Source organism: Saccoglossus kowalevskii, chromosome 15 (genome assembly GCF_978046115.1).
Source record: "Saccoglossus kowalevskii chromosome 15, keSacKowa6.1, whole genome shotgun sequence".
Classification (NCBI taxonomy): domain Eukaryota; kingdom Metazoa; phylum Hemichordata; class Enteropneusta; family Harrimaniidae; genus Saccoglossus; species Saccoglossus kowalevskii.
The window spans coordinates 23268954-23284513 of NC_140655.1; the positions used below are offsets into that span (position 1 = coordinate 23268954).

The window sequence follows — 15560 nt, forward strand, 5'->3', positions numbered from 1 at the left end:
ACAAAATGGCATGAACATTTCAAACTTCTCAACAAAAATAATAATAAGAATGATGAAAATGTGATAAAAGAACTGAATAATATGAATAACACACCTATTGCTTAATTAGATCAACACATTTCCCAATTAGAAATTCTTCTCTTAAAAACAAATAAAAGTCTCCAGGATATGACCGCATAACAAATGAAATCAGGCAGTAATATACTTATTAAACCGATTCAAAAGTGGCCAATTTCCAAGTGTCTGGAATTTAGGAATTATCACCCCGGTCTTTAAGAAGGGTTATAAACCTGAACCAGGAAACTGCATAGGCATCACTCTGCTTAATAGTCTGAGTAAGGTAATCTCGCTGTTTCGTCACTGAAATCAACGCCTTTTGCCGCCCGTGCATTTTTTTATTTTTTACCATGATATGACTCGGGCAGTTAGAATTAAAAACACTGTTGTATACTTTGTAGGAAAAAAGACACAGTGCTCGCTGTTGCGTCACTGAAATCGACACCCATTTACAAACCCATTAACACATATGCTGGCCCACCTCCGGCACTGGCCCAGTCCGCGGTCACCGGCCGAGTGAGAATCTGACCGAATTCGGCGGTCACCGCTCTGAATGTCAGCTGACCGCCCACTTATTACGTAGGGAAATACTGTGTTACTTCGAAAGAAAAGTGTTTTTGCTTTTGTTTGGTACCATGTTTGTCGTACTGCCTGTCGCTGTTCACATGTAATTCGTAAATTTCAGAATTAGCGTCTAATAGTTGGACTAGGGAGCCGGGCTAGGGAGTGTACTTGAAATCAGAGGAGCTTCATGCATGCATCGAAATTGGTAAACGGCGAAAACAACATGGCGAAAACAAACAATATACTACTATCATGCCTGGTAAGTCATTGTGTGCATTTTGTTGACGTGTGTGCTTTTCATACGTTTTTAAATATTCCGCAACGCTCGTCACACAATCCGTGACCAATGCCATCGCGGCCATCGCACAAGGATCGGGCATTATTTGATTCACTTTTTATTCTTTCTGCGTTATGAACACCAGTAAAACAAATACTAACACGCCATGTTTACTATTTATGTAGATGTCTCTGCTTTCATCTCTTTTTACCTTCCATGCTTATATGAACATGTCCAGGTGGTCTTTTATTTGCTGTCAAAATAATCAATATTACATATAATACACCCTTTGGTCTTTGTCCTTTCCAGCATGGTTTAATCTGCAAAAAAAACAAAAACAAAAAAAAAACAAAAAAAAAAACAGGTGGATTTGATCACCGGAAATATATATACCCCTTGTATTAAACATAAATTAGTCACAGTAACATATGATATGAGGTTGTAAAAAATAACAATCAAGCAATGTTGAAATGTCTATTGCATCAAAATAGTTATGCAAACAACAGTGCATGTCTGAACTCGCCATTTGACTGTCTGGGTCACTGACCTTATAAAATAAATGTTAGTTTCAAAGTTTGAGCAGCAAGATAGTAGAAAAATGTAAAATCCTTTTTTCTTCAGTTTTGAATTGCATGTATTTGTTTAATGATATTTTCCCAGCATTTTTGTTGGGAAAATCTACCCTTGATGGTCAATCCCTGACAGAATGAATATCACTGCATGTATCTATGCAATACAAACATCAAAACGGTCAAACTAGTATTCATGGTTCATATCAATCTGATTATAATAAGATCCTGGTTGGCTTAATCTATTTATATTCTTTTTTTTATATAATCATTATTTATTTAAATTATTTTTTGACGTTACATTTATTCTGCTGCAAGAATTGGTTTGTTTATGAAAGCCAACCGGTGCTGCAAATTTATTGTAAAAGAAAATATTAAAATGAATAATATAAATGAAGTTAATGGTAATAATAATAAAATATACTTATATATACTATTTATAAAAATATGTTTCTAAAATTCAGTCCCTCAACCCCTTGGATATTATTGCCGATTTGTCATTACTTCTGTGGTTCACATCGTCAATTTTGGTCCCCCAAGCGTCTCTAATAAACAATCTATCTAACCGCTGGAAACGCAAGGGCAATAAGACGTGATTTTCAAGAATGCAGGTTGTTTGGATCTGACTGTTTTTTTGTTTCGAGTTCGTTGTTGTCTTGAAACACAACAACATTGATTTTTGGTGAATATAAAATTTGTTCCGCTTCAATAGCAGTTCATTTTGATATGTTAATCAGGCAATTTTAACAATTATTTACTTGAGCGTCCCCTAAATAGTCCTCTACTCTCCAAAAATTGACAATGGTACTAGCCCAAAATAGAATTCCTCTTCAGCACATCTTTGATTGTAGCAATGTTCACTCCACTGTACGAAAATATGCACAGTCGCGAATTTGACATTTACTTGAGCGTTCTAAGTATAGTAGGAATAAAAATAAATAGGTGGAAATACTATTTACCGGGTACATCATATTCACATTCCCAGAGATCTTTGCAGCCAGAAAACTGTGGTGGCAGAGATATATTAGAAATAGAACTGATTTTTTTTAATTGTTATTTTTCACTATTTTCACTTTTTCTTGGTCACATTTTGTATATATCAGTCAGAAACTGACATTGTAAGTAAACGGACTGGGACATAGTCAACGTGGAACTCATGACTAACCATAGGGCCCAATAGCATCATCATAATGCATTATTAAACAAAATTCAAATTACAATCATGCTTCCGAACAATCCAATATTTATGCTGGATAACAAAGTATACGAGTACTGGCTATGATATACTGGAAATAATATACCTCTTTTACTGTTGTAAAAAAGAACGCAAAGCAATCGACTGACAACCTTACACAAAACAAAATAACAACTGCCGAAAAATGCATCATTATGACAAGAAAAAATAATGCTTTATTTTTTCCAGGATATATAAGTATTTCAATTATTAATATTTCATGGATATTTTTGTGAGTGTACATGTATCAAGCAAGTATTAATTAATATCACAATTATCAAAACTTCTAATACAATATTCATAGTACTCATGCTTAGCTAACACAATGAGAGTCATTTTGATTTTGTTACGAAAAAATAGCCGAAATGATGTGACACTATTGGTGGAGGGAATCGCCTAGTCAGTTTTAGATAAAATGTTTTCGTAAATAATATTGACCGTTAAAGACGCCCATTGCAAAGTGTGTTGTGATAAAAAAAATATATTAAAATAAAATTAAAAAAATTAAGCCAACCAAGTTCATATTTGAAGTGAATTTCAACATTATTTATTATATGTCAAAAGAGCCAAAGGGAGTGTATTCGTATTACATTTATAAAACCCAGAACACTTAAAAAGGTAAAGGGTGTGTTATGTAATATCCATTATTCTGGACTATTATGCGATGGCCACAATGACGTTTTCTTTCACCTTCTAATGAACTACACGTACAACGCAGTGCGAAGACTCGGACTAATTTGCATATAGCAGCTGTTATCCATTGCCTAAGAATTATAAATAAATTGACCCCCCTATAGAAGGAATTGCATAGAAAGATTTCATGAACCCGGAAGTCACTGCATTCCAGAATAGCAATTATGTCTACAGCTAGTACAGCCAAGATCGCCCTGAACATTTTTTGGGGGTGAAAAATATAATTTGCAAGTGTGGCTAATCATTTTTACAAAATTTCGCCACACACCAATTTTTATCGCAGTTCACAGATTCACAGTTTGACTAGATGTATTTTCCATGGGGCTTGACGACTTCACATCTGGGGCCTTGATCTATTTGTGTGCTAATAGTTGCTGAAATACATGTCAGGGCCAAGGCCAAGAACAAGTAGTAGTGATTTTTAGGTTTTGAAGCATGGATGAATAAATTTAATGACATATGCTTGTTTTGCATTACCAAACTGCTTGAATTTCTATTATTTCGTGCAAGGATAAGGTCCTGTTCTGGGGCATAGTCGTTTCGTCCCATAGACATGCATCCATGTAATAACTTCAATAACCAACCACCTGTGGAACGACTTATACATGGTTTTGAGGTAAAAATAAAAAAATAATAGTAGCTGCGATAGTTACATTTAGTGAACACCCTCCGCCTGCTCACTCTACAACACATACATCTATGGGAGACTATGAAATTACATGTATGTGTTAAAAAACCATAATTTTTTCCTACCAAACATTTTTATGTACTTCTTTGTTCATATTCGAACTAAAAGTAAATAAATTCTCATTGACTTTGTCTCAATCAAACCTGTCTGAAAACATGTAGAAAAAAATGATACATGTTTGTTTTTTTAAAAGGTGAATTAAATTCAAGGAATTGATGTGATTGCAATGTCAGCATGCACTGTGAAAGTTGTCTACCCTTATCCATTTATCCGCCTTTGATACATGCCAATCCCATTTAACATGCATGTTATTGTATACAATACAAGACAGGGGCTATGCTATTGATTTGTCATTTATTTCTATTTATAGATATTGCTTCTGAATGTTGAATTAAGTTGTCTAAATAGCCTACCCAAGTGTAATGAGAGACAGTATACAACACATGGGGTGTGTTGCAACAAATGCAGACCAGGTAAGTTTTGAAGTTTGAATAAATTATATATGCAAATCATCATTTATGGTTACATAATGCGAATGATCAATTTCAGAGACAAGGATCAGTTTGCTGAAGAGAGAGAGAGAGAGATGCTGGATGTGTCATACATTTCAATTTTGTGTAAATAAACATGTTTCACTCTAAGCCATAGAAATATGCAACTGACAAATTTTCAGCAATTCAACCTGAAGTAGCACTGTGATAATTTTGACCATCCTAGGGAGTATATATGACTTTAAAATTTTCATTTACAACATTTATACATGTATACATAAATATACTAATTACTTATCAACTTATCAGTATTTTCTAATTTTAAAAATATTTATCTCTGAGTGCAACTTAAATTATGCGACGGTATACATTGTATATCTGAAATAATGTTACAGTAGGTAGTGACTTATTTAAGGTAAATTGAATTGTAAATGTCTTTTAGGCCAGACAAAGGAAAATCTTGTTCATCAGATTTCTCTTGGAGTCCTGAGTGATTTTTCTCCCCCAAAAGTTGGAAGTGAAGGGCTAATAATTTTTCTTTTTGACTTTGAACTTTCTTTAAATGATGTATAGTAAGCAGACGATTATCAATGATGAACAATGGCTTATGTTTGTGGTTGGGAATGTGGTTGGCACTGACAACTTTTGGCTTGATGTCTCGCATTTTGGTAAAGTGAATCCTTTGCTGCAAATCTCAAAAATAAAAAATTACAAAATACAATCTGGCAGCTGTGAGCAGGTGTGAGCAGGTCTGATGAACAAGGAACTTATTTCAGCTGGCCTTAGAGTATTTTTCATTCTAAACATTTGTTGATATCTGTGCCTGGTAACACATTATTGTTTGTTTTTCTTTTCTTGAATAACAATGAAATATTAAGCTGGAAAATGTAATAATAATTTGTTAACTATTTGCTGTTATCGCTGCCTAAAGACTAAATATCCATTATTTTTAAAATTTATTCTTAGTTGAGTTTCACACATTTTATTGTGGTAAATACATATTTGTTTTCATTTTTTTGCAATAATTTTGCAATTTTTGTAATTGTCCTAGGCCATGTACTTATGCCATCCCCTTATATAACCATACCTTTTTTTTTTAGCTATGTTAACAAAATTATCATAAACATACCTGACTCAAAATGTTACAGTTGTGTTTATTCATTTGGTAACAAAATGAGAGGGAGACTTGTATCATGAGATGTACAATATGCTTTCTGTATTATTTATTCGTTTTAACAATAATGTACCATCGTTTCATTTTTATTTTTACTTGAAATGCTTACACTGTTTAAAATCTAATTTAATTACTTCGTTTACACGGCGGCATTTTACAGATGCCCAGTGGCTTGAGCCAGCAAAAATTGTCATGTAAATTAACATGTTCAGCTTGAGCCAGCTCTAGCCGAGATTGGCTCTGATAAAAGTTGAGCTCCAAAAGGACTGGGCCCGACATGGCTCTGACTATGTAAAAGCATCAGAGCTGAAATCATGCCCTGTTATCGATTTCTTCAAATTACGTTCCATTTAAATCATGCCATCTCAGAAGTCAATATCGTTCTTAATTTCTGAGCGGAAAGTGTAAATTTCAGCCCCTTTGAGCGCGAAAATAAGTGTTGTTTGTCGCTGACGATTAGCAAAAAACGCTTGCTACATTAATTTTACCTGATTTCTCCAAATGTACATTACCTGTTTCTTAAGGAATGTAGGCCCTGTCATGACAGAAAACCCAAGAATACGATGGCAATGGGAGACAACAATATCAAGGATGTTTTGTCATTTAGATTCAAAATAGATTCTCAAATAATAAAAATATATTGATTCTTAACTAGATGATGAAACAGTTCCGTTTCGCTTTGAATGAACCATGCAGTTTGAACTCTGCTCTCATTTCGCCCGAACTGTATAAATGCACATGATTCCTTTTTGATTGGAGGGAGGAGCAATATTTTGGCTCCAATGAAATGTTGCCGTGTAAACCTAGCAAATAATTTTTTTTTAGATAATTAGAATAATTAATTAATTAAATGAGATTATGTATTATTTCAGGAACTAAAAACAAATTAATTATGGTAAGTAACTTTTAAAGTTTATGAGCAGTAGTACCAGGGGTAGGTCTCATTCTGTAGTGGGATTTGTTTTCTCTTCATTTCAACCATTATAGTATATGGTGTACCAGTATGTCAGTTTTCTTGTACGTGTATGCTTTATGTGTGAATGGTACTAGTCAATAAGATTTAATAACATTTTTACTGTGTTTTTTTGTTACAATTTCTGAACATGAATATTTTTAAATCACATAATTCAACTGCTATCCAGAATTTAATTTGGCTTACTATGAAACAATTAAGGATCTATTCTGGTATCAGATTCCAATTCAGCATTATTAAACGCTTGTCATAAATGTACAAGCACTTCTCCATAACCCTGTTCCTGGGGAAACAAATATTTTACAAATATAAATAAGAAAAACTCATATTGCATATATACAATAAAATGTTAATAATCTGACAGTACCTTGTAACTGACTACCTACACTAGCTTCTACTTGCATACTGGTAGATAATGTCTGTTTTCCTGTACACTTTGTGGTGTTTTCCTACTAGTCTCATATATTTTATTACCGGTATTACTGAATGTTTTCCTGGTTTATAATAGGTGGTGTACCTCGAACCATGCCAGTTTGGTTGTCATAGCGATAGGCTTCTACCACAGTTGCTTAATTGTGATGAATTATACTGATCCTTATGCATGAATTGGAAATAGACAATTAGGAATGACACGCTATATTTTGGCTGCAGGGTACCTGCTTTAAAACCTGCTGTCAAAATTGTGTTCCTTAATTGTGATATAACTTCCATTCTGTATTAGCAATTCAGATTGAATATAATCATGCGTAAATAAGAAAATGTTTCTTGGCCTTCTCGTTCTGTAACCTGGGGTCAGTATATAATGTACATATGTACACAAGTCTAGATTCTTGTTTTAAGTGTTAAAGTCAAATATTTATAGTAATCTGATACATATTGTTTTAGTGTTTAATAATATTTGTTTTTACTTATTCATTTTTAAAATGAACATATATGCATATCATATCATCAAATGGCATGCTAATACATTGTGATCCATAAGCATACACATTGAGTACAGTTTGTGTGTTAATATCTAGATGGTTTCAGAAACATAGTTTGCTATTGTCATTTTTTATGTTATGAATTGATACATGTAGATATGTGACTTGATCCATAAGTCCAACACAATGAAGCATACAATGCACGTTCGTCATCATTCTGGCAGGAACTCATTCCATATGGTGTTCTATCATATACTGTAAAACATGTTTAAATTGCTAAAAGCCATTTTAGCAAATTTGTCTCCATGCATGAATTAACTGAATCTTAATTTAGCTGAAGTGTCAACAATCTCATTGTGAGAATATACTTTATTTTAGATTAGCTAAATTAGCTAAAATAACATAGTAGCTAAAAAGACATGTTTTACAGTATACCTTGATTCAATGTTACAGTATACCTTGATTCAATGTTACAGTATACCTTGATTCAATGTTACAGTATACCTTGATTCAATGTTACAGTATACCTTGATTCAATGTTACAGTATACCTTGATTCAATGTTACAGTGTACCTTGATTCAATGTTACAGTATAGCTTGATTCAATGTTACAGTATACCTCGATTCAATGTTACAGTATACCTTGATTCAATGTTACAGTATACCTTGATTCAATATTACATAATAATTATACCTTGATTCAATGTTACAGTATACCTTGATTCAATGTTACAGTATACCTTGATTCAATGTTACCGTATACCTTGATTCACTGTTACAGTATACCTTGATTCAATGTTACAGTATACCTTGATTCAATGTTACAGTATACCTTGATTCAATGCTACAGTATACCTTGATTCAATGTTACAGTATACCTTGATTCAATGTTACAGTACACCTTGATTCAATGTTACAGTACACCTTGATTCAATGTTACAGTACACCTTGATTCAATGTTACAGTATACCTTGATTCAATGTTACAGTATACCTCGATTCAATGTTACAGTATACCTCGATTCAATGTTACAGTGTACCTCGATTCAATGTTACAGTGTACCTCGATTCAATGTTACAGTGTACCTCGATTCAATGTTACAGTGTACCTCGATTCAATGTTACAGTGTACCTCGATTCAATGTTACAGTGTACCTCGATTCAATGTTACAGTGTACCTCGATTCAATGTTACAGTGTACCTCGATTCAATGTTACAGTGTACCTCGATTCAATGTTACAGTGTACCTCGATTCAATGTTACAGTGTACCTCGATTCAATGTTACAGTGTACCTCGATTCAATGTTACAGTGTACCTCGATTCAATGTTACAGTGTACCTCGATTCAATGTTACAGTGTACCTCGATTCAATGTTACAGTGTACCTCGATTCAATGTTACAGTGTACCTCGATTCAATGTTACAGTGTACCTTGATTCAATGTTACAGTGTACCTTGATTCAATGTTGATAATAACAAGAATTTATGGGTATACAGTGTTCATGTTCGGTAATATGTTATGAAGATCTCCATGAGAAGCAAACTCTTACGATTAATTTGTGAGCATTGGAACGAAATCCCATTTTGTGCATGGAAATTAAATGTATACTTCTAACCAATAGCATGATGGAGCATGAGGAGTCCTTAGAAATGGTCATAAACTAGTTCTTTCCCTGACACACGTATTTGTAATAGGATTTCTTGAATTATTTTTCTTGCGATATTGTGACCATATCCCAATTTTAGTAACTATCGGTACTTGAATTCATGTGTGATCTATCGCATATATCGCATGCTTGCATATACCCTCGGCTTATAAATCCTAAATCTTCATAAACATAGCAACATTATTGACAGTATTTTGATATTATTGAATTTATCGCTATAAATATTATTACACAGATGTGAAATTTAGGCCTAGAATTCAAAATTATATCTTACATGCAAACACAAATAATGAACATTTTTATTTTATCATATTTTTCTTTTAAATCATGAATGTTCCAATGTGTCACATACTCATGGTGACCACAATATCATTTATGTGTAGTACTACCAGATTTGTTTTATGAAATGTATCACTTAGAAATCTACATGCAATATCGTTCACAGTGAAAGTCATATTTTTTTTTTTTGAACAATTTTGGATCAAGATGTGTAAAGAAAGAAAGTTTCTATTTGGTGTAAAATAAATGTAGAAACTACAGAAAAAAGGTGTTGCATAAAATATTTGGTTAGAATGATGTTCAATTTGGAAAAGTCATTGATTAATTGTTGAATTTGTACATGTCTTTTTTATATGTAGGTTACCGGATACTAACACATTGTACCAGTAGTGAACATCCCGAGAGCTCATGTGTTCCTTGCGATAGGAATTGGTACATGGATAAATGGAATGGGGCGGATTACTGCAAGGCTATGAATATGTGCAATAAATCGCATGAAGTGATACATAAAGCAGCTTCCAATGATGGTACTGAGGACAATGTGTGCAAGTGTGAAAAGAGTTATCATTATACTGATACGCATGAATTTTGTCTACAGAATGCAGACTGTCCACCAGGACAAGGTAGTAAAAATGGTGAGTATAGCTGAGGGACTGTGGTATATACTACACTTTTTTTCAATGTACCATTCTCATGGGTTTGCTTAATTATTCAGAAGGTAAATTTGAAATTGGAGTATGCTTGATGTATATGTATTCTTTAACACATTCCCATTGGAAAGCTGCCATCATTTATTTCTGACGTCATTTCCACAGCGTTACCGTAACAATATGCATGCGTTTGTATAATATACAATAAAGTCATTTCATCATAATATGTTTTCAAAAAAGTGCACTGCTTCACTGAATTTTTACTTTTTAACTTTTTTTTTTTAATAAATGAATTACTAAGCTACATGTATGAATACTAGTATTTGAAAAAAAACAACATAATCTCTCTTGCCTGTGGTAGTGACTGTTTCGGAATTTATCAAGCACCCCACCAATTGCAGTAATCATTCATGACTTGGAGAATTTCTATGTCACTCCTGGTTCTCATTCAGTGAAAGGCATGCAACTTTCAACATTCCTACTTGATTTAGTATATGATGGCTGATAGATTTATATTTTTCATGAAAATTAATGTTTACATTTTTGATATCTGATAACAAAATAGCTGGTCATCTCATTTTATTTTCACAATCTTAGTAAACGTAAAAAATCTTGTCTAAAAAGTTGAGTATAAGTCTAAAATCAGCTATGTCCCCCAATTATTTCAGATTACCATTGTAACTAGTTTCCTTTGGTATAATGATGCATGTTCCAATCAATGAAATGGATTCACAAAATTTAAGGTTCTTGATTTTCAAATTTAGTAATTCGCTCCAGTAATAACAGAAAAGCAAACTCTTGAATATTCCTATAATGCTTCATGCTTAACAATCATATTCATAGTCTCAAATGCATTATATTATTATTCAAAACATTTTTGAATAATCATCTTTAGTTGTGCAGCCTATGTAAGTCATTAATGTGTGGCCCTTACACTTTTAAATCAACCAAACCATACGTTTCTGGGATTTGATAAGATTTTGTTCTTACAGGTTTGTGTGTTGTGTGTGTGGACGGTACTTATTCTGATGTTACCTCAAACACTAAGAAGTGTAAGAAGCAGCCAGAGTAAGTTTCTACTTTATAGTTTGTTCATACGAACCCTGTAAAATCTGATCTATATTTTTTTTTTTACATACCGGTAGAAACATACCAGTATATTCCTGTTATTCCACACCTTTCTTTATCATATACAATGTTTATTATAGTCAAAATTGGTCAACTAGGGGTTCCGGCACACTCTATCTTCAGCTCCATTTTAGGCTATCCAAAAATTGCCTCCACAAAAACTTCTGAAGTTTTGAAGTCGAGATGTCAAATGTTGATGAAGACCAGAACCATGTATTTGCCTAGTACCTAGTATTGAGTTAAATTTGTTTCATTATGTTTTCCTTTTCTCTTTCTTTTTTTATAACTGTAGATTTAATTTTAAGTTTTTTTTTCTCCATTCTACTATCTCTTCCTACTTTACAAGGGGCGTTCAATAAGTAATGCACCTGAGCCATTTCCCACAGCAGGAGATTAAATATAATTAAATATAGCACAGTTATTAGTTTAACTCTACATAGGAACCAACCAGAGTTATGCATTTCTCCTATCGTTTGATGCAGCTCGAGACAGCGTTTGTCCTCCAACCACGTTGTAACTTCAGAAATCAAGGCTGCATCATCTGGGAAACGCTTTCCTTTCAGAAATAACGTCATGGCTGGGGAGAGATGAAAGTCAGAGGGTTCAAGGTCAGGAGAGTAAGGGGGATGGGGGAAGATTTCATAGCCACACGCCCGTGCTTCTGATTTGGTGACATGCAAGTTGTGGACCGGAGTTGTATATCCTCATCCTGCAGGAGGAGGATACCTTTGCTGATTTTGCTCCGCCTCTTGATTTTGATAGCTTCTTTTAATTTCATCAAAAGTGAAGCATGATAGGCTCCTGTAATTGTGGTACCCTTTGCCAGGAAATCTGTCATCACTACTCTGTCTTGGTCTCAGAAGACTGTTTGCATGACCTTGCCAACGGAGGGTCTGCACCCTTGCCTTTTTTGGAGGTGGTGAATCCAAGTGCTTCCACTGTATTGACTAGGCTTTGGTCCCTGGATTATAGTGATGGATCCAAGCTTCATCCTGTGTAATCAGTCTTTTGACTCATCTTTATGGCACATCTCCAAATTCATCCTCGAGCATTTGACGCGTTCTTGCTTCGGGAATGGTGTGAGCACCCTGGGAATCCATCTGGCAGACACCTTATGCACATGCAAATGGTCATGAATGATAGTTTTCACAGACCCTGTACTAATCTTGATCTCTTGGGCTATTTGACGAACAGTAATGCATCTATCTTCCAAAATGGCTGCCTCAACGTAACGGACAGATGCCTCATCAATGGCAGAAGACTTCCGGCCATGTTTGAATTCACAAAGCCAGCGTTTTACAAGGTCATATGATGGGGCATCATCACCATACGTTTCTCTCATTTCATCAAAAATCTCCTTTCGTGGACATCCTTTCAAATACAAAAACCGGATCACTGCACGACACTAAACTGGCTTCATTTCACACTGTAAATCAGAAACCACAATTAGTTCAGAGCATTTTTTTGCAACATAACCCATACAGATGTAAATCATTACACATGCAAAATTTCATCTAGATCAGACAACTGGAAGAGGGTCAGGGGCATTACTTATTGAACACCCCCCTCGTATAATGGTGAATTTTGAATAAAAAATAGAGTTGTATCCAGCTACTTTATTTTGGTTTTCAATGTTACCAGAATACTGTATATTAGTTATATCTACAATTTGATAATTTACCAACTACCTAAAATAAAACATTAATAACATTTTTTTTTCATAGTTGTGAAGCCACAGGAATGCAAGTCATTAAAGAAGGAAATTCAACCACACCAACTATATGTGGACTTGCTCCAAAACAACCTACTGATGCTCCTAGGACTTTTACCTCAGCTAGTACTGATGCATTACCAACTACAGGTAAAATGTGATCTGCTGTAATAACTGTTTAAGGAGGTTCAAAAATATACCATCATACCATCATGATACCGAAAAATAAAAAAACAAAAAGTGGGGTCACAAGATGATTTTCAAGATACATGATGTCATGAAAAATTGTCTAGATTGGCATTTTTTCACTGGTTTCTATAGTGGGATTATTTCTTCTTATCTCTAAAATTTTGCTTTTGACATGGAATAAAAAAAGTCAGATATTATTATATTATTGTTATGAATATTATAATATTTTAAAAATGTTTCATAAAATGTAACATAGAATTTGGAGAATTTATATAAAATGGGAGGTTTTCTCCTACAATGCATGGCATTAATTAAAATACTCAAAAAAGCAAACTTTGAATTTGGCTCAAACTTCATTAAGGAGTAATGTTTCATAAAACATATGATTCAGTTTGTGTTTCAAAGTATTTTGAGTGCATGTCTTTATTTGTTAAAATTTGAATTGAACCATGTCGTGTAGCTTATGGCTTTCAGTTCAGTTTAACTGTCCCACAGTTCATGTTACTGGTGATGATATCATATCTTATAAAATGAGTTAGTGTACATCAACACTCGTGTAATCTTATCTACCTAATATTTTTAGCTTCGCTGTCGACTTTGTCGAGCGGAGCTTATCATATGAGTGATTGTCCGTCGTCGTCCGTGTCAATGTTTTACTTTTTTGACTTCTTCTTGAAAACTACAAGCCTGAATGCTTTGATACTTGGTGTATTATGTACCTTGGGCAGACCTCTCTTAGGTTTGTTCATTTCATGTTGATATCTTCAATTCTCTAATTTTGGTGAATATTTTTGTCATTTTTGGTAAAAAGTGATATTTTCGACTTCTTGTTAAAAACCTCAAGTGCAATTGCTTTGATATTACATATATAGGTACTACATGTGGACCTCTCTCAGATTTGTTCAATTTGTAATGATATCTTTAATTCTCTAATTTTGGTGAATATTTTTATCATTTTTGGTAAAAAGTGATATTTTCGACTTCTTGTTAAAAACCACAAGTCTGATTGCTTTGATATTACATATATAGATACTACATGTGGACCTCTCTCAGATTTGTTCATTTTGTGATGATGTCTTCAATTCTCTAATTTTGGTGAATATTTTTGTAATTTTTGGTAAAAAGTGATCTTTTTGACTTCTTGTTAAAAACCAATAGTTCAATTGCTTTGATATTACATATTTAGATACTACATGTAGACCTTTCTCAGATTTGTTCGTTTCGTGATGATATCTTCGATTCTATAATTTTGGTGAATATTTTTGTCATTTTTGGTAAAAAGTGATATTTTCGACTTCTTGTAAAAAACCAATAGTCTGATTGCTTTGATATTACATATATAGGTACTACATGTGGACCTCTCTCAGATTTGTTCATTTTGTGATGGTATCTTCAATTCTCTAATTTTGGTGAATATTTTTGGTAAAAAGTGATATTTTCGACTTCTTGTTAAAAACTGTAAGTCCGATTGCTTTGATACTATACATATTGTTCATTTTTGACTCCCATGTGCGAAGCACAAAATGGGAGTCTTTGCAGTTAGTGTGTCTGTATGTGTGTGTGTGTGTGTGCGTGTGTGTGTGTGTGTATGTGTGTCCGACTGTTCCACTGCTATCTCAAGAACCATACATCGGTTTTTGATGAAACTTGGTGCATAGATGCTCTGGGCCAATGCGCAGATTTGATTAGGTTTTGGTAAAAATCCATGCTCGTTAATTACCTAATTTGCATGATAATTAGCTAATTTTCAGCTGTTCTATGACTGTTCCACTGATATCTAAAGAACCACTCATTGGATTTTGATGAAACTTGGTACATAGATGCTCTGAACTAATGCTAGGTTTTGATTAGGTTTTGGTTAAAATCCATGCTCGTTAATTACCTAATTTGCATGATAATTAGCTAATTTTTAGCTGTTCTATGACTGTTCCACTGATATCTAAAGAACCACTCATTGGATTTTGATGAAACTTGGTACATAGATGCTCTGAACATATGCGCAGATTTGATTAGTTTTTGGTAAAAATCCGTGCATATTAATTACCTAATTTGCATGATAATTAGCTATTTTTTAGTGGTTCCATGACTGTTCCACTGATATCTAAACAACCACTCATTGGATTTTGATGAAACTTGGTACATAGATTTTCTGAACTAATGCTAGGTTTTGATTAGTTTTTGGTAATAATCCGTGGATACTAATTACCTAATTTGCATAATGATTAGTCAATTTTCGGTTTTTCCACTGATATCTCAAGTACTAATCATCACATTTCAATGAAACTTGGTACATA

General features: G+C 33.6%; 1 protein-coding gene across 1 annotated transcript in view; it reads left to right on the forward strand.

Moving 5' to 3' along the window:
- Positions 1–618: 618 nt before the first annotated feature.
- The window catches only part of LOC102809197 (uncharacterized), a 33041-nt gene continuing 18099 nt past the window's right edge, over positions 619–15560 (forward strand). Inside the window, exons 1-5 of the mRNA XM_085490588.1 lie at positions 619–880; positions 4453–4555; positions 9948–10223; positions 11231–11306; positions 13091–13227. Of these exons, the coding sequence (XP_085346714.1) occupies positions 809–880; positions 4453–4555; positions 9948–10223; positions 11231–11306; positions 13091–13227 (664 nt within the window). The 5' untranslated portion in view covers positions 619–808. The remainder of the gene's footprint in view (positions 881–4452; positions 4556–9947; positions 10224–11230; positions 11307–13090; positions 13228–15560) is intronic.